The sequence below is a fragment of the Melospiza georgiana genome, chromosome 8 (assembly GCF_028018845.1).
Source record: "Melospiza georgiana isolate bMelGeo1 chromosome 8, bMelGeo1.pri, whole genome shotgun sequence".
NCBI lineage: Eukaryota > Metazoa > Chordata > Aves > Passeriformes > Passerellidae > Melospiza > Melospiza georgiana.
This window is the reverse complement of record NC_080437.1, coordinates 13407554-13429728: the sequence shown is the minus strand read 5'-3', so window position 1 is coordinate 13429728 and position 22175 is coordinate 13407554. Positions and strand designations below refer to the sequence as shown.

Sequence of the window (22175 nt, the reverse complement as noted above, 5' to 3'; positions counted from 1 at the left end):
GCAAATGGAGTAAAGCCCAGGTGTAACTCATCTTTGAATTAGTTAAAGCTGGAGGTAGGGCAGGTGTGCTGCAGAGCTACAGCAGCACTTGCTGGGAGCAGGGGGAGTTTGTGGGCAAGGACACAACACAAGAGGCTCTGGCTGTTGGAGTAAATTCAAGACATTTTCTTCTTACTTCTGGGAACTTTCTGCTGTCCTTAGTCAGGTAAGGAAGCCAGAGTAAAAGCAACACACTTTTATTTAGAACACTTTCTTTGGTGAATCAAATTTGGCTCTTGTGCATTTTTTTCCTGCAATCAAATTGCTATTAGGTAACTCAGCCTAAGTGTCAAGAGTAAGAGAATATCTGCTACATGCAGGACTGCCCACTTCCAAAAACACACACAAACAAAGCACTTCATCCTGGACAACAGAGAAGCCTAAAGCCACACCAAGGTGATACAAATGGAAGAGTGTAATTTGGATAATAATTTGAGTTTCACACTTTTTATACAAGATATAGATCTTATTTTCTGACTCCACTTCCTATAGTACACTCACATGTGGGGTTTTTATTTCCCTGGCAAACGTGGGTGTTTTCCAAAGGCTACAGAAGTAGCAAAGCAGGAGGCCATAGCTGCAGAGATAAGAACAGGGTGCAAAAGAGAATGCTCATAGACATAAACCCCTGAATTTTTGCATTTTAAAGCATATGTCCAATTGGAATTAGGAACAGAATGGTTATTAGCTCAAATACCTGCAATAGGATGTAAGATTTTGAGAGCAGTGTACAGGGGGCTGTGAAAGCTGCACTTTGTGTGCTGAGGCAGCACCATCAAAAGGGCTCTGGAGCTGGCTGTGTCAGGAGGACAGAGGCTGGTCCTGCCAAGATCTCCAAATGCATGTTGTCCTCTGATTAATGTAAGAGATTCAGCTCTGGAATCTCTTAGGAGCTCTGATGTGAGAATTGACATTTAACTTCCTGAAAAGCATTTTGGAATTACTTGTCTGGCACTTTAAGTAGCCACAAAATATTGGTAGTGTACAATCATCCTGAGGCAGAGAGCACCAGTTCCTGCAAGACAGGAATTGTTATGCTAGTGCCCTTTCAATAAAATTTGGGGAAGGTTAAGAGCACTCCAGTGTACTTACACAAAGAATATTGAGAAAAAAATTAAAATTAGGAAATAAATAGTAATCATTATTATTAAAGGACATATTCAGGTACCATAGACTGCTACTGTCAGTCTGTAGATGAGAAAGCAAGAAGTCCTCACTTGAATGCCTAGCACATTAAGCACCTTGTGGATCAAAGGCATGCTGTGTGTTAGAATTACTAACAATGTTACACAAAATTAAACAAATTGGACATGTTTTGGAAGATATGGCAATTTCTGCTAACCTGCCTCTCTGTTGAGTCTGCCTTCAGACCGTACTGGTTGTGAGCAGCCTCTTAAAATGCATTTGGTTTTCCCTTTAAAATCTATTAATCATGGCTGTTCTCGAAGATACTGCACTTAATTCAGGGAACCAATGGCCTGATGTGGTATGGCAATCACTATAGTCTTCTGATACTAACAGAGTGGAGATTTTTTTAAAATCTTATCATTATCCTTCAAATTACTTCATCTAGGCCAAATAACAGATATTTCTTCATCAAGTATCAGCCTAGTATGTAGCCCCCTAATTCTATGAAAGACAGACAGACAACAAGTTTGATAAAATACATTTTCTGTAAAACTGCCAATTTCCTTCCCTATGTTTTTGTTCTTCCAGTGTTTCATCAGTTTCTGTTGTTAGCTTGTGAATGTCACTATCTTCTTTGGGAAGTTACCTAATCTATCCCGGTGCTTTAGACTTGCTTGTTTCACAGGGATTTGAATGTTATTTTCCACAGCACTCTGTGAACTTTTTTTACCTCCATGCATTTTTCTTTCCAAACAAGTGATCCATACTTTAGAGCAGCAAACTGAACTAGCTGGTGTGCTCTTATTCACAGTTAGTTCCCCTCTTGCCTATAAGGACTGGATCTGGATTCTCCAATTCAGAAACATGGAAACGGCGATTATTTTCTCATCTAGTATGTGCAGTTACTTGTGCTTAAATAAAATCTGTTTTAGATCCAGAAAGTGGCTGCCATAGAGGCTTCTAGAAGGAATTTTGCTCTTGAAAGACACAGAGTAGAGAAAAAAAATCAACTATTATGATAATTTCTAGTTACTGCTTGCTGTCTCTTCTCGACCAAAGACAGCATTGACCTGGTAGGATGCCTCCTGTCAGTGTAGAAAAATATCTTATGGGTCTCTTGACCCCTCACTCTAGGTTGTTCAGTTATAACCCTCAATGACAAAGCCACAGATACCTGGCTGTGTCTCACAGACATTAAATTCCCTGTAACCAGCCTCACAACAAAACCTGAAATACTTGGCTCTGATGGATGGTGTTATAATGAGGGTGGAGCTCAGTTCCATGGCCAATTTATTGCATCTTAATGGTCTAACATGCTTTTATTTCATATCTAGGACAACAAATGCTGCCATAAAGTTTGGTTTAAAGCAGATCTGTTTTGCAAAACGAGTCTTGCATACAGAACAAAACACTCATTGTTTCTTTACTGTTTAAACCTTTATTATTGTTTTTTTTTTTCTTGGTACAATGGGCTTTTATGCACCAAACAGCTGTGTTCATCATGTTTATTTAGAAGGCATCCATTGTAGTGGAAAAAGTCTGGAGGACAAAAATCTTGAAGTACAAGACTACTCTGTGGGTGCTGGCACTTTTATTTTTTTTCTGTCCTGTTCCTTTGGTCAGTATGCAAGTCACATACACAGGCAGTGCCATGCAGACTTGCAAACCCTGTATAATAGCAACTTTTCACAAGCGCTGTCTCTTATTCCAAGTGTTCTTCTCCAGAAAGTTTCAATTGCAAGGCAACATACAGGACACACAACTATTTTACACCCTATGATCCTATCATTTTTCAATCTGTTGCTATTTTGGACCCTCATTAGGTCACTTTCCAAATATTGTGTACAGCTATGTGTCAATCATTGTCACAGCTCGGCTCCAGGCTAAGCCAACCCAGGACAAAACCGTGAGGAGAAAAAAATGCCAACCAAAGCAAGCACTGTGTAGAAAACAGTCAACAGTTTGACTGTGGAAAGCTATGTGTTGTTCCAAAGATAGCATAAGCCCACTTGCTGCAGAAACAGCATACAGTACTAATGCTCTCCAAAATAATTTTATGTGGTTGAAATGTGTAGTGCATACCCAATGGCATCTGCAAATAAACAGATGTTAGAATCTCAAGAATTAGGAGCATGACATCGTCGGAAACTCTTGGGTGACTCTTGCCAAAAAGCAGCCTAGTTTCCCGTTTCTGGAAAGAACAGAGCATCTAACATATTGGCAGAACTTCTTTTGAGCAACAGTATCTCTAGCACCTTCTAAAGCCTTGAATGAAAGCTGCTGTATAAGCAGGCAGTGCTAGCCTGGGAAATTAGAGGGTTCCCTACTTCCAGCAGGGCAGAAGCATTCCCATGCCATAGGAGATAGCTCTGCTCCTTTCCCTCTTTTCAGGTTACCATGTCTTAAGACAAAGTTCAGGTGAATACTGGAAACACAGAAGTGTCTCCATCACCCACATAGTCAATGCTGTCATCACAGGCTGGAACATGAATGGCAACAAACTAACATGCTTTATCTTTTAAAAATAATAAAACAGCTGCATAGCTGTTTTAGAAATGGCTTCTTATTTTCTGAATGGTGAATGCTCTTGGCTTTCTACAGAGCTGGAATTCTCAGTTCCTCTCATGTGCCTCAGGAAACTGTAATGAGGTTAAAAAGAGCAGAATAAAGTTGCAGCTTGTGGATGATAGGAATCCACACAGAAGGTGACTTCTGGGATCTGAAAACAGCACAGCTGGGGGGAGGCTGCACAGGGACTGACTGCTTGGAGCTGGGGCAGAGACAGGGGCCTGAGGAAGGCCTGGCATAGCAGGCAAATTATTTTCCAGAAGAAAGGTTAGGGGGGAAAATGGAAAAAACTATGAGCCAAGTGGAAAGGGAGTGTGACAAAAGGATTAGCCCCTACTTGCACAGAGTATAGTAGAAGCCGAAAATTAACTTGGGGATCTGTCAGGAAGAGAAAACTGTTTCTCAGAGACTGTTTCAAAGACTTCCTGAATGCAGACTCCATTTACTTGTTTCTTCCTTTTTCTGCCAAAAAATAAAGGATCTGCTGTGAGCAGAATGTATCCTAACTTCAACAGACACGGGCCTGAAGAGAGTCCCAATCTGGAATCCATGCTGGCCGAACTCCTGGAGCCTTGCTGCTACCTGGGTACCATAAAGCTCGAAAGCCAAGCAGGAAGGGGTCAAATCTACAATTTGTCATCAACAGGTAGGTAGCTAATAGTTTAAATTGCACTGCCTGCCAATCTTTTCATAAAATCAACCTGCTTATTAGGTATATATGTTGTTGAACTGCCCATGTCATGCCATGCTTAATAAGACTTAATCAGGTTGAATGGGTTCCGAGCCACTTACTCTCAAAAATAGTATCTATTTTGAGATTGGATGTGCTTTGTTAAATTCTTAAAGAAGAAAGAATTTCTAATTAAAGGAAAACGTGTCTATGTAACTCTGGCTCTCAGCTGTTAGCAGCTCTATTATGAGCACACTTGGGGAATTTGATTTAGTTTTAATTAATAACTCCAAAGCTTTTCTGACAGAACAGAAGAGTGTACTTTGATTGAGAATACATTTTAAGTCGATGTTTAACATAAAAGGTGCTGGAAATGTTCTGTGGGAAGTGCCAGAGCAGTTGGGTGTATAGTCCATCTGACCATATGAAACAAAGATGATATGAAACAAAGATGCTGTTGAATGCCTCCGGCAAACTCCCACAGTAGGGTGCCAAAGTGTAGCTGGGTCTTTTCTGGAGAGGCTGGAGCTGTGGTGTGCGAGGTGCCACCTTGCAGTGTCTCCACACATGTGAAACCCCTCCAATGCAGAAGTGCTTGACCTCAACAACTTCCTGTGACAGGGAGTTCCACAGCGAATTGTCTTTGCATATCCCAGTTTTTTAGCTTCCTTCGCTTTGGTTACATTTAGTCTTGTTTTGCGTTACAAAACGTGCACAAAACTTTTTTGCTGTTTTTGTCACGTTCCTGTTTATATTTCTTCCTTTCCAATAGTGCCTGCCTTTGATCTCTCATAAGCCGTATGTATCAAGTTTTTAAAGTAACGCTTTAGGAAAAAAAAAAAAACAACTAAAAGGGGGGGTGGCGGCAGCGGTGGTATTTTTGCACGTTATGACGGATGTAGCACTTTTTGCGTGTCCTGCCCCCCGTCCCTCCGGCTGCGCACGGGAAATCCGTGTAACCATTGACCAGACTGTCAACACGGGCGCCCCGCGCCGCTGGCGGGCGGCGGGAGGAGGCGGCGGCCGCGCCAATGCCGCGGCGGCGGCGCCTGGCCCCGGCCCGTTAGCGGGACGGGCAGCGAGGGAGCGCCGGGCGGGAAGGGGCCGGGAGGACCGGGAGCGTGCGCGGGTGGCCGAGCCGCCCCGGCGAGCGCGGCGGGGAGCGGGGCTGCGGGCCCGGGGAAGGGGCAGGAGGCTGCCGAGGCATCATGGCGGTTGTGGCCCGGGGGGGCCGGGGGCTCCGCGCCGGGCGGCGCGGCGGACTCACCTCGCTCCGCTGGAGCTGGAAGAAGCTGTTGAGATAGCTGGAGCTGAGTGAGGAGCCCAGCTCCGGCGTGCTCTTGGTGTAGCCGAGGTCGGGGTGCTGGGACGAGGAGGGCTCGGGTCTGAAGGCATCGAAGGCGCTGGCCTGGTGCGTGTCTTGCAGCGAGAGATAGACCCAGTTGAGGAGCTGGGCGGGCTGGTACACGGGCGCGGCGCTGGTGTCGATGGTTGACAACAAGCTCATCTTTCCCCCCGGCTCCGCCGGCGCGGCTGGCCCCGCGGTGCCGGTCCCCCTCCCCGCGCTCCGGCAGTGCCGCTCTCCCGTCCCTGCCCGGGGCGCTTCCTCCTGGCCGCCCGGAGGAGAGGACGGGCCGGGGGCTCGCTGCCGCGCCCCGCGCCGCTCTCGCTCCCCTAAGGCCGGCGGCGCCCGCGCAGCCCCAGCGCTCCGCGCAGCACGGGCATCGCTGCTGCCGCCCGCGGGCTCCGCAGGAAACTTTGTGCGCGCTCCGTCCCGCCCGCCCGGCCGGTGCCTGCCCCGCTATCTGTCTTTATTCCCAGTCCCGCAGGCAGCGGCGGGGAGGGGCTGCCGGCGCTCCGGCGGCGGCGCCGCGCCCCCATAGGCCTCCCGGCCGCCGCGGGGGTGCAGGGGCGTCCCGGCGCCGCTCCGCCCCCGCCCCAGCGCGGCCGGAGGAGCGTGTGCGGCCGCGGCTGTGCCCGCACCACAGGCCCCTGCCCGCACCACCGGCCCCTGCCCGCCGCGGTCCCACCGGCTCCCTCGCTCGCTCCCCGGCCTTCCTTCTCCTCCTTCCTGAAGATTTTTACGCCAAACACGCGCAAAGCCCTCCCGAGGGCTCTTCGCTGGGCCCTTTTGGGCTTGTTTTTAACTCGACAACTTTCGCTCGGCTCTTGTCAGCCCGCCCGCTCTTTTTATTCTCATTTCTGTTTCTTGCTGGTGCTGGGAGTTCATTGCAATCTGAGGTTCCTTCTCGTTAAATCTCTGTCCGAGCTCCAGGTTTGCGAAGCGCTGCGCGGCCGCTGAGGTTGTGCCAAGCCGTGCAGAGTTGGGTTTTCCAAATAAGGCAGGCGAGCGGCGCGATGTTCCCTTTGAAATCCATCTAGGTAGCCCTGGCGTGGGCTCGGGGGAGCCTGGCTCTGGTGGGATACCCGGGAGTTAAAGCTCACTAGGCCTTTTAAGGAGTCGGTAGCACAAAAGAGGATGATGAATGATTCCTGCTTTAGGAAGGAGCCTGAGTGGGTAAGCTGGTAATTACAGTTCATAAACTCTTCGCTGCTGCCCTCCCTGCGATGAGTGGAGCAGGGCAGCTATTTCTTGCTTTGGTACAAACACCGTAGTAATCAAACTAGGAGTTTTCAAAGGAGCTCCCAGGAGGTAACTTAAAAACTTGATCGTAGCTCCTTGTGCTCTTTGCCGAGTGACAAAAGGGTAGAAATTAATGTGTCTTCCCAATATGTTTTGGGGGGGGGGGGGAGGGGGGGAAGGGGAAGCCTTCTTTACTTAGATAACAGAAAAAAAAAATCTGACCTTTAAAACATCAAAGTTGGTATCTTGGTTTGCTGTAATAAGCCATATGTCTCTGCCAAGATAGGAGAAAAGTCACTCTTCTGAAAAGGCCTGGTTACAAGCAACAGAAAATGAGGGTCAGTGTACACACAGTAGAAAAAGCTGTTCAGTTGTCAGCTGCAAACACCAAAGATGGATGCATTCAACTTTTGAGAGCTGCTAGATAGGGCAGCAGAGCTATCTGTCTGCAGGAATTTAAATGCAGGTGAAGATTCTTACTTTCCACAACTGCAAGGTCAAGCTTAGAACAGCTGAATCGAGCTGAATTCCTTTAGAGAGGCTACTTTTTTTTTTCTTTTCTTTTCTTTGAGCTTTCTTAATTTTTTTTAGTGACCAAGTCCTTGCAGCACAAATGGAGTTCACTCTTTTGTACACTCTATTAGAAGCCCTTTGAGGCACATTTAAATGTGTGTGCATCAGCATGACAAGGAACAAACTTCTACCAGTGTAAAGGGTCTTTATACTCTGTCCACAATGGAGATCATAACAGAAGAATTCAGTCAAATTGCATCCCATACTCAGACAGTTCCATAGTGTTTTAAACAAGGAAAATATGGATGAGACTTAGTGACAAATTGTGGAGGAGGATTTTCCATGATTTGCTGGTAAATGAAGAAAAACCCCAAGAAACAGATATCACATCTGAGGAACTTGCCTTTCTGGCAGATGGTATTTAAAAAGTCAGGATATGGTAGGAAGTCCAGAAGGGGGAACTAGGCTGAAGCTGCTTGTTTTGTTGTTGTGGACTTGTTTGGATTTTTTTTTTTTTGTAAGCATGCTAATTCCTTCCTTAAAGACAATTTCTATTCTTATCGCTTCCCTCTTTTACTTGCTAAGTTAAATACATGTATTTGTATTTTGCAGCTCCACTATGCACTCTGTTTAGTAAGATGCTGTGAAGGAAATAGGAATTCTGAACAGGCAGAAAAGATAACAAAAAGGGGTTCTTGTAGCAATAGAGGTCAAAAGCAGAGGTCAAAATAAAAAGTGGTCAAGGTGGTGCAAGGTTTTGGATGAAGAATTTTTGCTCTATTTTGATACTTTTTCTCCTAAATTGAATGTGGCTCTTATTGTAGGTGGTTGGATTGCTTTAGTTAGACAACACAGTAGAGATTGCTGTGGGACAGGGGAAGGTGGAGTTAGGGTGCATTTATTGCAGCAGCTGCATTCGTGAATGCAGCAACCCCTTGTGATGTGAGGGGCACCATGTGCTCCACCAGGTGCATTTGAACACCCAGAGCTTTTGGCTGTCCCTGCCCCTTGGCAGCAGCCCTGGTGGCTTCTAGTAACCATGCAGAGGAATGAGTAAATTGAATAGATCCTTTGTTTGGCATATCAGGGAAGGGAAAGGTTGCAAGTGCATGCATTATGAGGAGCCTAGCTGAAAAGCACCCACTCTGAGGTTCAGTTGTCATCCTGGTCTCCTGTGCAATTTCTTCTGGAACAGTTTCAGGCAGTTCCTTCTCATTTCTGTATTTAATACTGCTCTTAGCTTTGCAAAATGCTGCTGCCACACTTGTTGCAGTCCACTTAGGTTCATGATAGCAATTTTTTCATTGGAAGGCCACTCTTCACCTCTGGGAGTTGTAGATGAGTGAGGAGAAGATGGATACAAATGGTCTGTTTAGCAGAGACATGACAGTGCAGAAAAAAGTGCTAAGGTCAATTGCATTTATTCTTCTCAAATACTTGAGACAAAAGTGCCCAATAAGGTAGTGAGATGGCTTTGAAATATCATCTAGATATGCACAATATCTTCCTATTGATTATTTTGGAATGGAGTATAAGTGACATTAACTACATGGATTTTACATCAGCCTTATGTTGCCAAAACATCTATGAATCCTCTTGGTTTTATATGAGTACTGCTAATGAAATAAGAAACAACTGGAACTTTAACATCAAACGTTGGATAAATGGAATAGCTGAAGTGACTTGGAAAATAGAAGCCTTGAAACAAGGCAAAGGCAAACACAGGGACAGGATTCAGCTGCTTCAGTCCTATTGTTTAAGTGATCATGTATTTATCCAAAATCTCCTTATAACTGCTCACTCAGCCTGTCCCCTTAGTGATCTGGGCATCTTGTGGCTGCACCCTTCCCACAACATCTTTGCAAGAGTAAGGAACATGATTTTCCACTTCTGGCCAGGACTTGTTTCATAGTCTAATGTATTTATGTTCTTGCTTGCAATGTTCATACCTTTAGATGATGTCAGCCTTTAAACGATATATGTGATTTAATTTTCTTTTAAAGAAAATGTTTATGCTCCTCCATATTTTAAAAATGCATGTGCCCTACTACAGATATCCTGGATTCTTGTGCTTTTAAATTTGTCTTGGTCTGAATTGCTGTCTTAGTCATCTCCCAGATTAGATGGGGCTCCAGTAGGAAAATAGAGCAAATATCCAAAACTGCCAGTAAGACTAGAGAACATGGGTAACTTGAGCCCACTGTATTCTCTGGTTTCTGTAATCAGGATATACATAATGCAATAGGCTGTTCATCTGCAGTGTAGCTGAAATATTCCAAACAAATGTTTTTCATCTGCTGCAGCAGAGATTCTTATCTTATTATGAAATAATTTTGCTATGCGGTGGAAACTGTGTGAGCCCTCCTCGAATTATGAGAAGGCAGTTCAGCAGAGTTGTAAACTGAAAGCACATCTGCATGTGGCATTTGTGAGTTATGGATGTTAAAACCACTTGTGTTTGCTGGGTAGGTACAACAGTTCCACTGCCAGCAATGAAATGTAGCATTAACCAAAGTCAGAGTGAGTCTGGGAAATGCTTGTGCTTGGGTATGGAACTCCATGGATTTTTGCACCTATCTAAAGGATCAGCTGCAACCCAGTGCTTAAGTACAAAAGTAAAAATTCTTGTTTTCTTCCTCCTATAGTTTTGACATAGAAAATCCTGGAAATATATGGGTATAAGGTATAGTTCATCCATATGTAGAATGTTAGTAAATATATACCATATGCAGTAACAATGCTGTGGATAGTGTGTGAAGCACAATTCCTGCAAGGCTGTCTCAAGCCACCAAGTAGGTAATTGGTGTAACAGATCCTCTTGGAGCACACAGATCCTGCACCTGGCCAGTTTGTGGTTTCCAGGCCTGGGGCCTCCTTGCTTGCTCTCTGTTAAGATGTCAGTGCATTGCTGAGTAATTGCATGAAATAAGCCCTGGATCTGAGTAGCTGTGTGAGAAATAGTGGTTGATCTTTCTGTATTGTTTTACAGAGCTTCCTGTACCTTCTTCAGCTGCAGCACAGTCATCTGAATTGTTCCATTATTTCAGTTTTGAAAGGCAGTATCTCCTTGTTTCTAGTACTGATCTAAAAGTTCAGCATCCATGTCCAAAACAGTAGCTGAGGTATCTTGTTCCTTCTCCTTAGCCCAGCCTAACCCCTTTGACTTGCTTGACCCAGGAATCCACGAGAGGGATTCCAAGGAAAAGAGCAGAGGAAATGAGAAGAGCAGTAGGAGTTAGGGAGAAGTGGGTGCAGGGGAGCCCATCTGCCTTACCTGAAGTGTCTGCATTGGAACAGCTGCTGATGGTTGCTTCTGCAGGCAAGTGGGGAGGCCCAGGAATTTGTGTCACCTGGGGATCCCTCTAATCTGCTTTATGCTGTAGGAGACCCCTTACTGAGGGTTAAATGGCCTCAGTGCTTTGTAACTGGTTCCCAGCTGAAGAATAAGTTAGGTGCTGTTTACGGAGCCCCTTAAAGACCTTGGTGTTAAAGAGGGCAATAAAAATCCTCAAGCAAATACCCAAGGAGGGAAAGGAGGATTCTTTACTTGATCCTTTTGGCAATGCATGGAGAGTTTGATTTGCATTTTTCTATGTGTCCCTTTACTGTATACAGTATCTCTGCCCATCTACTTCTCTCACCAGTTCCATGGCACTGTGAGCTCCAGGAGACAGAGATAGTGCCTAATTGTTTGCCACTTCTCTGCTTTTCCCTAAGAGCTCCACCAGATCTTTTTCTTACACCCTGCTTGCTGAGGCAGGACAAGGCTTTGAGTTAGAGCAACTGCAGGAGACAAAAAAGAATGCCAGAGATAAAGGTACATGTAATGGTGATTGGTGGATGGTACTGGCCATAGTGGTAAATAGGAGATGAAAATGACAAGAGGGAACTGCTGGGAGCTGCAAACAGAGTGGCTGTGCTGGGATGGGAAGCTGGGATTGTATCTACAATTATCTTTTGATTAATGGATTGTTTGACTGCTTTTTGGGATTGTGCTGAAGTCAGATGGGGTCTGGAAGCAGTATTTTATTCATGGTATGGCAATCTGCTGGCACCCCAGCCATCACAGAGCATACTGCTACTCCCTGTGTCAGTGCTGCACTCTCACTAATTTCTTCTTAACGCTTTCTTTACATACCCAGTATTGTCAGTGGGTTTGCTTTTTCTGTTTTATCCCCACTTTCTGTTAGTCTGGATAGCAGAATGATTTATTTATTCATGAGTGTAAATATTTATCCATGCTGAGCTGCCATGTTAATTCTAGAGCAGGCTAGAATTAGTTGCCAATCTTAATTGGCACTAACCCTGTTGCAGGGAAGTTTGTTTCCTAGGTACTTCGAGTCGGCACAATGTTTATATCAGACTTGAAAGCTCTCCAAGCAGGTTTCGGGCAATCCTTCAAATAAAAGGAATGAACTGCAGATGACTGAAGACACAAGGGGTTTTTTCTGAAACTTGGACCTCTGTCCCACACAAGGGCTCAGTTCTTGCCTCAGCACACCTCACACACCCACAGAGTTTGCCAGGGCCATTTGCTTTTGGGCTGGCTGGGGCAGGCAGTGGAGTGGCAGTAAGTACTGATGCTTTCACAGCTCTGTGCAGGAAGAGGCTGTTCCCTGCTACTGTCCCACCAAGGGCCTAAAACCATCAGCTTCTATAACACAAATGTGCTGTAGAGGTTTTGGATTAGGTTTATTACATCAGTCCTGGTATATGGTTTAATGAGAACAGTGATATTGGTGCAGACAAATATGGACTAAATTCTAGTTAGAGAACCCTTTCCATATATATACACATCTGTCAATCATAGATTAAAGTCACAGTGATATTGCATAAGTTAGCACTGCTAATGGAACCCCAGAACTACTTCAAAACATTAAAATCTGTCCTCTTCCTTTTTAATCCAGGGTTGTTTTTCACCTCAATTAATACAATTGACAGACATCATTCGATCTCACATGTATGTCTTGTTTAGTAGAAGCACTACATTCCAGTCACTCATCAAGAAAAAGGAAATACTCACAAGGAAAAAAGCGCTCTTTTGAAGCCTGTGTAAAAACAATTCTTGGTATAAAACTGCTTGTCTCTACTCAAGTCCCTATTCATGTTAGTCCAGTTTAATTCCACTGAAGGCAAAACAGGAATTTCTAGCGAGACATTTTCTTTGTTTCTTCAATGCAATCCTGAATAAGAAATATTCAGTTATAGTGAAGATTACAGTAAATAAATGAACCAGAAGGGTAAAGGCACTCATGCCTTAGGGAAAAGTATACCACTCTTCTTGGTGTAAAACTGGAATATTTTGAATTCTTATGGTAATTTTTCTTGCCTGCTAACCTGAAACTTTATTTTTACTATCTGTGTTGGCCTAAACACTACTGCAGACCCTTACAATGAACCTCTTAAGCTAAGACTGGTGCCAGCCCGTGAGTACTGACCTGACCCTGCCCAATGCAGTGAGACAAGGAACTTCTCCTGTAAAGGGCTGAACAAGCCTACCAGTGTCTCTATCTGAAACACAGCTGTTAATTTGGAAGTGTTAACATGTACCACCTGGTCCTGTGAGGATGGGATTAGCCAAGGGTATCGTTAACACTAATAACTCGTTGAATGAAAAATAAAAATGAAAGCTGAGGAAGTCTGCAAGGGTATAATTGCTCCAAAATTAACTTTCCAATATTTCTACCTAATGGAATGTCACATTTGCTCAGAAATGTGGACAGCCAATGAACAGATAGTATGTTTATTGATTAACAAGTGAAAAAAGCTTATTTTCCCACCTTTAATATTGATTGCACCTTGTTTGCTTCCACTTGTCTCAGCCCAAGCTGCAGGCCAGGGCCAGCTACGGAGTGTGTATGTGACTGTGTAGCTACAGAAACACCTTCTCCAGCTGATGTGTGTGTGTGTCCACATCACTGTTTCTGCCACAGCATCCCTGTCCCTGAGTCAAAAACATTCATCCCAATCAGCACTGTCAGAGACATTCCTTACAAGTGTCACAAGTGAATTGCTAGGTGAATAAGGACATGAAGGAATGGGTGGATGTCCCAGTGGAATCTTAGTTCTCACCTTACAAACCATAGCAAAAGGTCTTGCACTTTTTTATGCTGGGAAGTATAAAGGGTAAGTATAGGAAATCATAGTTTAAATCTTTTCTTGGTGGTTTACTCCAATGCTGGTTGCCTTTCATGCCTTCAGGTGAAACATCTTTCAGGAGAGGTGCTCCAGCTCAATTGCACAAACACCAGTGCTGTCAAAGGTACTCTGTGTTCCTGCCATTGCCAAATTTCAGGTCTGTCAATAGCACAGTTATGTATTGCATTCACTATTGTTTTTTCTATCTCTAAATATTTTAATTAAAAAATGCTACAATAAAATTATATTCAACAAGAACGTATCCAGTTCTCTAGCAAAATGGGACACTACTTGAGCAAACTTAGCTGGTTTTGTTACATTGTTTCTGAGTTAGTGACATTTCTACTAAAAATAACTATGTTACTTGATAATATTTTCACTGAAAAAACCTAAATTAAAATCATCCGCGTTGAGTCTGTGGGTCCCCAAACCAGCTATGTTTTCCAAAAAACAAAAAAAAAAAGGTTGAAATTTTAGCTAGTAATTATGCATTTATTTTACATATGTGGAATACGCAGTTTGTTTTCTGTCACTTCTAGTGGTGCAGATGAAATTATTGAACATATGAAATTGTTGAACCATTTTTCTGACAGTCTGGCTTGTTTTTGCTTAGTTGGACATCAAGGACAATGGCAGTGAGTAGGAGTTCAGCTGCTAGTCTGTGTTCATCTTTGCTGTCTTGGGTTCGGAGGAAAGGAGAATTCATTTAAAAAACCCTTTAAATGTTAGAAATGGGTTATTGTCTACCATTTTAAGAAATAGAACACTGTCATGTACAGATTACTTCCAAAGGAACAGATGCAAATTGGTTTTTATGGTCTGAAAGTTGGGGTGCAGGGTATTGCCCCTCATTAATGACAACCAGAGGGGTCCAGAGCACAACAGAAGGCTCTGCAGAAAACAGTTCATGTTCTGCTTTACCACTGGTGTAATGTTATATGTGCTTGTCATTTTGCCTCTGTGTGTTTTGACTGTATCTATATCAAAATACAGCAAAATGGGGATGACAAATAGTAACATCCCCAAGGAGGCACAGCACAAGAAAGGATCATGCTTTTCAGCTGTTTCTTTCTAGGTCATGAATGACTTGCATGAAGATGTTGGTATCCTGCATCTGTTTCCCTGTTTTGTCAGATGTTTTGAGGTGAGATAAGAGGATTCATGCAGCTAGGAAAAAAAACCCCACAACCACTTATCTGTATTGTGGTTTTTATTGTGTTAGCAGAAAAATATCAGGCATCCATTGGCAAACTGAGTGTTACCAAAATGTTTCACTTGTCTTAAGCTTACCTAATTTTAGTAGAGAATTCAACAATATATTAGAAATAAAATCCTTTATTTATTTTAAAACTTTCTCCTTGATGAACTGAAAATATGACTGTGCTGCAATTATTGCCAAAATTATGATTCTCTTTAAAAAGTCTTTTGAGAAGAACTGACAGTGACAACTAATATCCCCAGTAAAATGTTGTGGTTTGGCTTTGATTTGTGGTTAACTGTGGCTGGGGTGTCAGCTGGAGTAGTAATTTGCAGAAGTACTTCCAAAATCATAATTAATTTTCAGCTGTAGTTGGACAGTTTGAACAGGGTTCAGATTTGGTTCTATTCTCTGTTTTAAAGTACCTTTATCTTGTACTGTTTGTACACTTCAAATATTCTCTTTTTCCTTCCACCATCATAGCAAAGTGATTGTAATTCTTTCATAAAGAATGGCTCTAGAAGACCAATAAATAAATAGTTCTTGCTATACCCCATAAAGATCTGCTTTCTGGATGGCTTGATGGCTGTATGGTAGCAGAGGACTTGGGTTACATTGAGACATTTTTAAATTAACACTCACACTTTAACATGAATAATTGCTTTTCCTCATAATAGCAGCCAGTCTGCAAGGACCAATAAATTCCACTGAGTTACCAGAGATAGAGCTTAGTCTCCTTGGGTTCTAGAATGCATTTTTAATTGGACTACTATGGCTCTGTGGTACTTGCATATTCCATTGAAAGCTTGAAAATCACTCAGTTAGAACTCCAGAGAAATTGAAAGAGTAATATATCCTGCCCAGGTGCCTTAAATTTTTGGCTTCTGGTAATTCTCAAAGTTTGGGAGAAAAGCCTTATTCTTTTCAATCTGCTTCCCTAATCATTCACTTCTTACTGAGTTATTCTTCATCATTGAATTCTCTGTTCCTTTTCTTGGTCTGTAATAGTTTGGGTTCTTATTGTTTTGAATGTCTGTTTGGAGAAGTACCAGTCCAGCCCAAGGGGTGGATGGCAAATAGGATTATATCTGTGTTAGTGATTTAGTTCTTTATAAAAGGCTCAATGGATCTGGTATCCCCATCCTACACATTTTTGTGGTTCCTTCTCCCTAAGGCAAATGATAGTCTTGCCATCTAGACCAGCAGTCAGAGCACAGATTTATTTAGCACGTGCTATGGATGCTCTGAGATGTGAATAAAAACAAGTGAGAACAGTCCCAACAATATTTAAGATAGGAACTGCTCCTGCTCTGGATTAAAGCATTGGCATAATGTTCTCTAGGTGAGCCTACCTGAGACCAGAACATGAACTCCACTGCTCCTCTGCCTTTCCTCCTTGCCCTTAAGAGAGGTGAAGTGTATTTCGGTTATTTCTGTGCTGATCCTGGGGCTAAATGCAAATTTCTGCCTTTCCCCTTCCCATTCATTCAGGATGTATTATGGTAGTTCTACACCTCGTGTGGGTTTTTGTTGTTGTTGCTGGGTTTCTTTGTTTTGGCTCTTTGTTTGATGGGGTTTGTTTGTTTCTGAGGGTTTTGTTTGGGTTTTTTTTGTTGATTTCCTCACCCAGTTATGCAGCTTTTTATGCTTTCTCTTCTGTGGAGGCATGAAAGACAGCTCTCAACCAAGCATTTTTGTTAGCAAGGGTTTCAAAACGGTAAGATGACCCCCCTCTGTGTTTTTGAAGAGCACAGAATATTACATGAAAGCTTGCCATACTGACATTTCTGGAATCACAAAATGTTTTCATGCTGTGATACCTTGAATAGTTTGTCTTTACTTGTGCTATTTTTATGTTTCTCTCATTATGGAGGCTATTTGTCCTTTCTCTGAGGCTTAGTGGTCCAATGCAATACTGATGTTTACTTATTTGCTTGGAATGGAATCAAAAGTATGTATTATTTGTCACAGGACACTAAACACCCATTAAGTCAGGATTTTATCAGTGGTGTGAGACAAGTTTCAGCCATCAAGGGAAAAAGAAAATGGCCTTGTATAATTATTTTCACGCTCTAAAATATTTTTCTTCAGTGACCTTCAACTCAATGGTACTCTTGAATTGCTAAATCCTTTATCAATATTAAATAAGGGTTGGTGTATCCATTTGCTAGGTGTTATTAAAACAAACTCTGTAGGTATATAAACTTGGACCAAGGACCTGATTTGAATGTGGATAAATGTGAACCCATAGCAGGAAGAGGCAGCCAAAGCTCTGACCTCTAATTTCTAACTCCAATCACTAACTCACATAGCAGGAACCTGATGAGTGTGCTTTAACAGTGGGTATTCTTGAAATACATTCCCTTCCTTGAAAAAATGGTCTGCACTTGGGATGCAAAGTCTCATCCTGCCTTTACCTCTGAAATTAGAAAAAATTTCAGTTAAAAAAAATCCTAGTCAGCCAGTCTGCTTCCAGAACTTTTGTCCCACTGAATTCTAGTCCTCTTTAAAGGGCTGACTAGAATCTGGACGCATCAAGAATATTTGTCTTTTATTTCATTGTTTACCTTTGAACTAGTTTTCTGCCTTTTCTAATGAGCTGACTTGACTGCTAAAGCTGCTGGCATCCCCCAGGACCCGGGAGCAAGGAGGTCTCCGAGCCCTTTGCTTTAGGCTGCTTTGCCACGTGAATTTCAGGGGAATGGTTTCCACTGTTTATTAGGACTGGGATTAAGAGTGGCTGTGTTTTGAGTGACAGAAGCTACTGGGGAACTCTAAAAGCCTCCATTTAACTTTCTCCTTTCTTTTCACAGCACTCAGGCAGTGCTGTAAAGCTGCAGCGCTGTTAAGGCAAGCACCCTCACCGCAGAGCCGTGAATTTACAGCGCCCGTCTGCCTTTGGCTCCTCCGTGCTCAGGCTGGGAAAGGCGGTAATGTCACCCCACCCTCTGCCTGTGGGATACTTGTGGGGAGCGAACACAGGGTTCTTCTTGTTCTTGCCGTGATCGATTGTGTCTGTCAGACACCTCACTGCACAATGTCAGCTAGTTCTGATAGCCCTTCAAGCTCCAGGTCGCCAGGAGAAGGCAGTGAAACCCCAAACCTTCAGCGGTGGCTTTGGAGCCCTGCAGCAGCCAGGGTTTGTTTGGCCACCTGTGTGTTTGTGGCTTCTAAGTGCCTGCTCAGACCCTGAAGCTTCGAGCCTAAGCTAAGGATTTATTACGAGTTTTGGACTTTAAACGGTTTTTTTTCACGTTAAGTTCTTCTATTACTGTTCAACTTCTGCTCATGCAGCAATATAGGTACAGGCTAAACTTGAGTATTGGTGGTTTTGGATGACATTGTTAGAATTAATACAAACCAAAACCCAACAAAAACCCCCTAGCTTGCAGTGAAAAAGCCACTTTTGCTATACCTTCAGTGGAATATCTCCAGCTCCCTTGTTTCCCACTGGCTGGTTGTGACAGTTTCCCAAACTAATAAGCCACCCTCTTCTAACAGGAGGAAGGCTCTGGCTCTGCCATAATCACTCCTAGCACCCTGGCTCTGTGTGGAATGCTCCCACGTCCTGGGAGGAATCCAGCATCAGCTCTGCAAACCACAGTGCATAGTTATGCATATTAGAAATACTTTCTCAGAGATTTACTTTCTCAAATATACCTGTATAAAAAGCCATGACCTAACAGTTCTTACTGGCATATCATTATTTGGTCTTGACTTGACACTTGATGCCCATTAACATTCTTCTTGAAAAATCATATTTTAAAATTATTTATTTAATAGTATTATGCTCTGCCTTTTTGTGTAATAAAAATTTAAGTATTGATAGTGTATTTCAATATAAAGCAACACAGAATATATATTTTCCTCTTGATCCCCCGTATTCCTCTAATTCTCTTTAAAAAAGAGTTCCTTTGCCTATTTATTCAGAGCACCTTCATTTCCTGACTCTCTTCTGGTTTCAAATCTCTAATAAATGTATCAATAATACAATAATACAATTAATAAATGGAGATTGGTTGTCCCGGTACTATTGTTCTTCCCTAGCAGGAAGAGAGGTGGATGTCTCTGGTTATGTGCATGTGTGCTCACAACTATTTATTTTCCTTGTTAATATTTGTGAGACAGCTCTTCACAATGCCTTGTGAAAAAAGCACATAAAACCATATTATTGGCTATTCTGTTAACTTATTAGTGTAGTCAAACTGTTGAAGGAGGGAACAGATTTTCTTTAAAGGAACCACACTGCTTTGACTGAGCAGCTATTGCTTTTTATCTCAATGGTCAACTATGCTGTCTCCAATAATTTTTCACTAGTTTCCCAGTAAAAAATTTTATGATTATTAAAAAGGAATTATTTATTATAGACTGTGGTTAGCTAGAACTTCTCAAGTATTCTACACTGTAAGTCTTTGAGTTGACTGAAGCTGTAGTACTGACAAACTTCCTCCATGTAGACTTCCCACCTTTAGCTTTTTTTCCTTTTTTTTTCTCACACAGAAGGAACATGAAGAAAGAAGAGTTTAATGTGGGGTAAATATTTCAGTAACCGAGTGATAAAAAATTATTTTGGTCACTCTAAATTTAACAAAATGAAACATTTAGGATGCCAGCATTTATCTCATGAAGCTTTATGAAAAAAATTACAAATTAAAAATTTAAAGCAGCTATTAAATGTTAACGTGCATTGTTAGCATAGTTCTGGGGTTTTTAAACTATTATTTGCTTTTTAATAAATGCTACAGAGTACCTTCTGCTTTGAAGAAGTACATTTTGAAATACCTGAATTTGCTGCCTCCTAGCTGAGGCTGTACCTGTCTTAAGAATAAAGCAATAACCACTCAGACTTTTTCCAGCAGCAGTTACTATAATTATCAATTTATTTGTTTTCAGGGTTTAAAAGTGGCTATTGGAATGGTGCTTCTCAGTTGTTTATTTTAACCACTGGTTAATCAAGACCCAGTGATTCTGTTGCTTGCTCTACATGGACAGTAAGTTCATTTTCTGGAAGGCTTTTGATGATCTGTTAGCAGATAACACAGCTATTCCTTTTCAGCTTTCACCCAAAAGAAAATGTGGTATAAGTGTAAAGGGCTGTGCTTCTTTTTAGTCTTATCAGCAACTTCTGATTACATCAGATTCTGTTGGAAAGTGATGTACAAATATGACTGTACAAATTTTTAAGAGAAAAACAGTATCTTTCCAAGGAAAAATTATTAAGATATTATTTTTCTTCTTTGACTATCCTGTCCAATATCTGACACCTGTTATATTTTTGAGATTTAGCTTAAGCTAGATTTTCTTGCAGAATTTCTTCAAAACCTCTTGCATTAACTGTTAACCTGGGAGTGCCTAAGGATGCATAAGGGAATTCATTATTCACATGACTATGCATGAGCTAATTTTTTTTTTTCTTTACAGGTCTTGCTCTACTGTCTTGAAAATAATCACTGGTTAAAGCTCCTCAGTGCTACACAAAAATTTCAGATGAAATTTCAGCTATAGATTTGAGATGTTGCTCAATTGCATAGGTGCTTAGATGAAGTGAGTTAGTTTAGTTTAGCCTTTCAAGTGTACATGTCAGTGGAGCCTATGTCTTGGCAGAGTAGGAAATCATATATATTTATCCTTTGGCCAAGGGTTGGCCACAGTGCCGCTTATATAGACAGTGACACAGCAGATCTTTCCAATCAGTAAACCGCAAACCTTAGTCCTACTGTGTAGGACCACACGTTTCCAGTCTAAAGAGAAAATCATGTAATTCTGACAGGGTTTGTCACACAGCATCTGTACAGCCTACAGTATGACTGAGCCAGCTGAATGCACAGGCTCTTGTCTTTAGGAGTTCTGACCACTTTCCTCAAAATACCTGTTTTTAACCTTAGCTGCAGTAGATAATAGTAAAGAAATTTCTACATTTAATTAGTTTGGCCGCATGTTATTCTGTACACTTATTAAGCACACTGTAAAATATTTCTTTATGCAGTATAACCTTTCTGTAATTACCCATTAGGACTTGCTGATGTGTTCTTTATCTAAGAAGAAAATTTTCTTACTTTTTACTTTGCCATAGAAGAACAAATTACTTACATTCATAAGCAAAAGCAGCGTGACTAAAAATCAGTAGTTATATGTTGAGAACTGAATTTTGATATCAGTATACTACTACAGTGGGCTTCTGATAAAGGATTGTCAGTGTTTCTAAAAGGCTGCAATAAAAAAAATAACCAAAACCCCAACACAAACCCTTTGCTCCTCTGCAGGGTGTTTAAAGCATTATGTGTCAGTAAAGCCTGCTGTTTTGAATGAGTTTCATATCAAGACCAGAAAATACGTGACGTGGCTTTATCAGCTTTGCAGCAAGTCAGACTTTGGGAATGTTACTGTTATCTTGTTTGTGCCTCGGATAACTAATCTGCAGGGAAAAGGCTATCTTGACCTATCTTAGAACATTTTTATAATTATAGATTTATTGTCTGTAAATAAATTTGAGACCTTGCAGGAGTCTTTTTAGAAGTCTGAGTTTTCTCAACTGATGTTTTGACCTTTTTCCCACTTATTATTCATCGCTAAAACTTCTCCTCTTCTTTGGGGAATTTATTTTCACTGCTGAATCTACCAATCTTTTCTTTCCCCCGGCCCCCTTAGAGAGCTTGACAAAGAGCTAAGAAATTTTAAACCTTTAGCTGCTGAAGTATCTTCTTGGAAATTAAACTTGGAAAAGTATGTCACTGCTTGGATTAAGAAGGGCTGCATTGTTGGTTGGAGAGCTCCCATAAATGCTGTGTGGAAGCATCTCCTGGCAAACAATGGATTCTGGGAAGGAAATTAACAGTGATCCATTGATTTCTTACTATGCTTCTGAACTGTTTGTCTGTTTTCAGCTTCTAAACAGTGAATCAGGACACAAGCAAGTCTTGATCTCATAGAATAATCACTGGTATGCAGCAGCACATCTTGTGGTTAGGGCAATACAGGGAACTTGGGAAGAACTGTATTGCAATTACTTGTTTATTACTTGTTCAGCCACTGAACTACTCTATGGCATTAGAAAAACCCTTTCACTTCTTTTGGTGGACATTTTTCTAGGTATATTTTATCCCCTGTTCTCTTTTGCCAAGCTCAGCACAAGGCCTGCCTGGACAGAGTGGTCACATCTACATAGCTCCATCCCACGTGCCCTTTACTGTAGGAAAAGCAGCCTAATAGGTTTATATTGTTACATTGGTTGTACTGTAGAGGAATGGGAGGCAAAAATCATATGTTCTTTTAAGTATTTTCAGGTTAATTCCTTGGCTTGACAGATGTTGCTGAGTAATTTCATGGTGTTTGAAAAA

At 42.0% G+C, this 22175-nt stretch overlaps 1 protein-coding gene and 1 long non-coding RNA gene across 2 annotated transcripts in view; one reads left to right on the top strand and one right to left on the bottom strand.

Moving 5' to 3' along the window:
• Positions 1 to 6019, bottom strand: part of ZCCHC24 (zinc finger CCHC-type containing 24) — a 107303-nt gene extending 101284 nt beyond the window's left edge. The window contains exon 1 of the mRNA XM_058028961.1: positions 5673 to 6019. Coding sequence (XP_057884944.1) covers positions 5673 to 5912 — 240 coding nt within the window. The 5' untranslated portion in view covers positions 5913 to 6019. The remainder of the gene's footprint in view (positions 1 to 5672) is intronic.
• Positions 4306 to 22175, top strand: part of LOC131086146 (uncharacterized) — a 33961-nt gene continuing 16091 nt past the window's right edge. The window contains exons 1-3 of the long non-coding RNA XR_009114725.1: positions 4306 to 4381; positions 17652 to 17768; positions 19732 to 19829. This is a non-coding gene — a long non-coding RNA (uncharacterized LOC131086146). The remainder of the gene's footprint in view (positions 4382 to 17651; positions 17769 to 19731; positions 19830 to 22175) is intronic.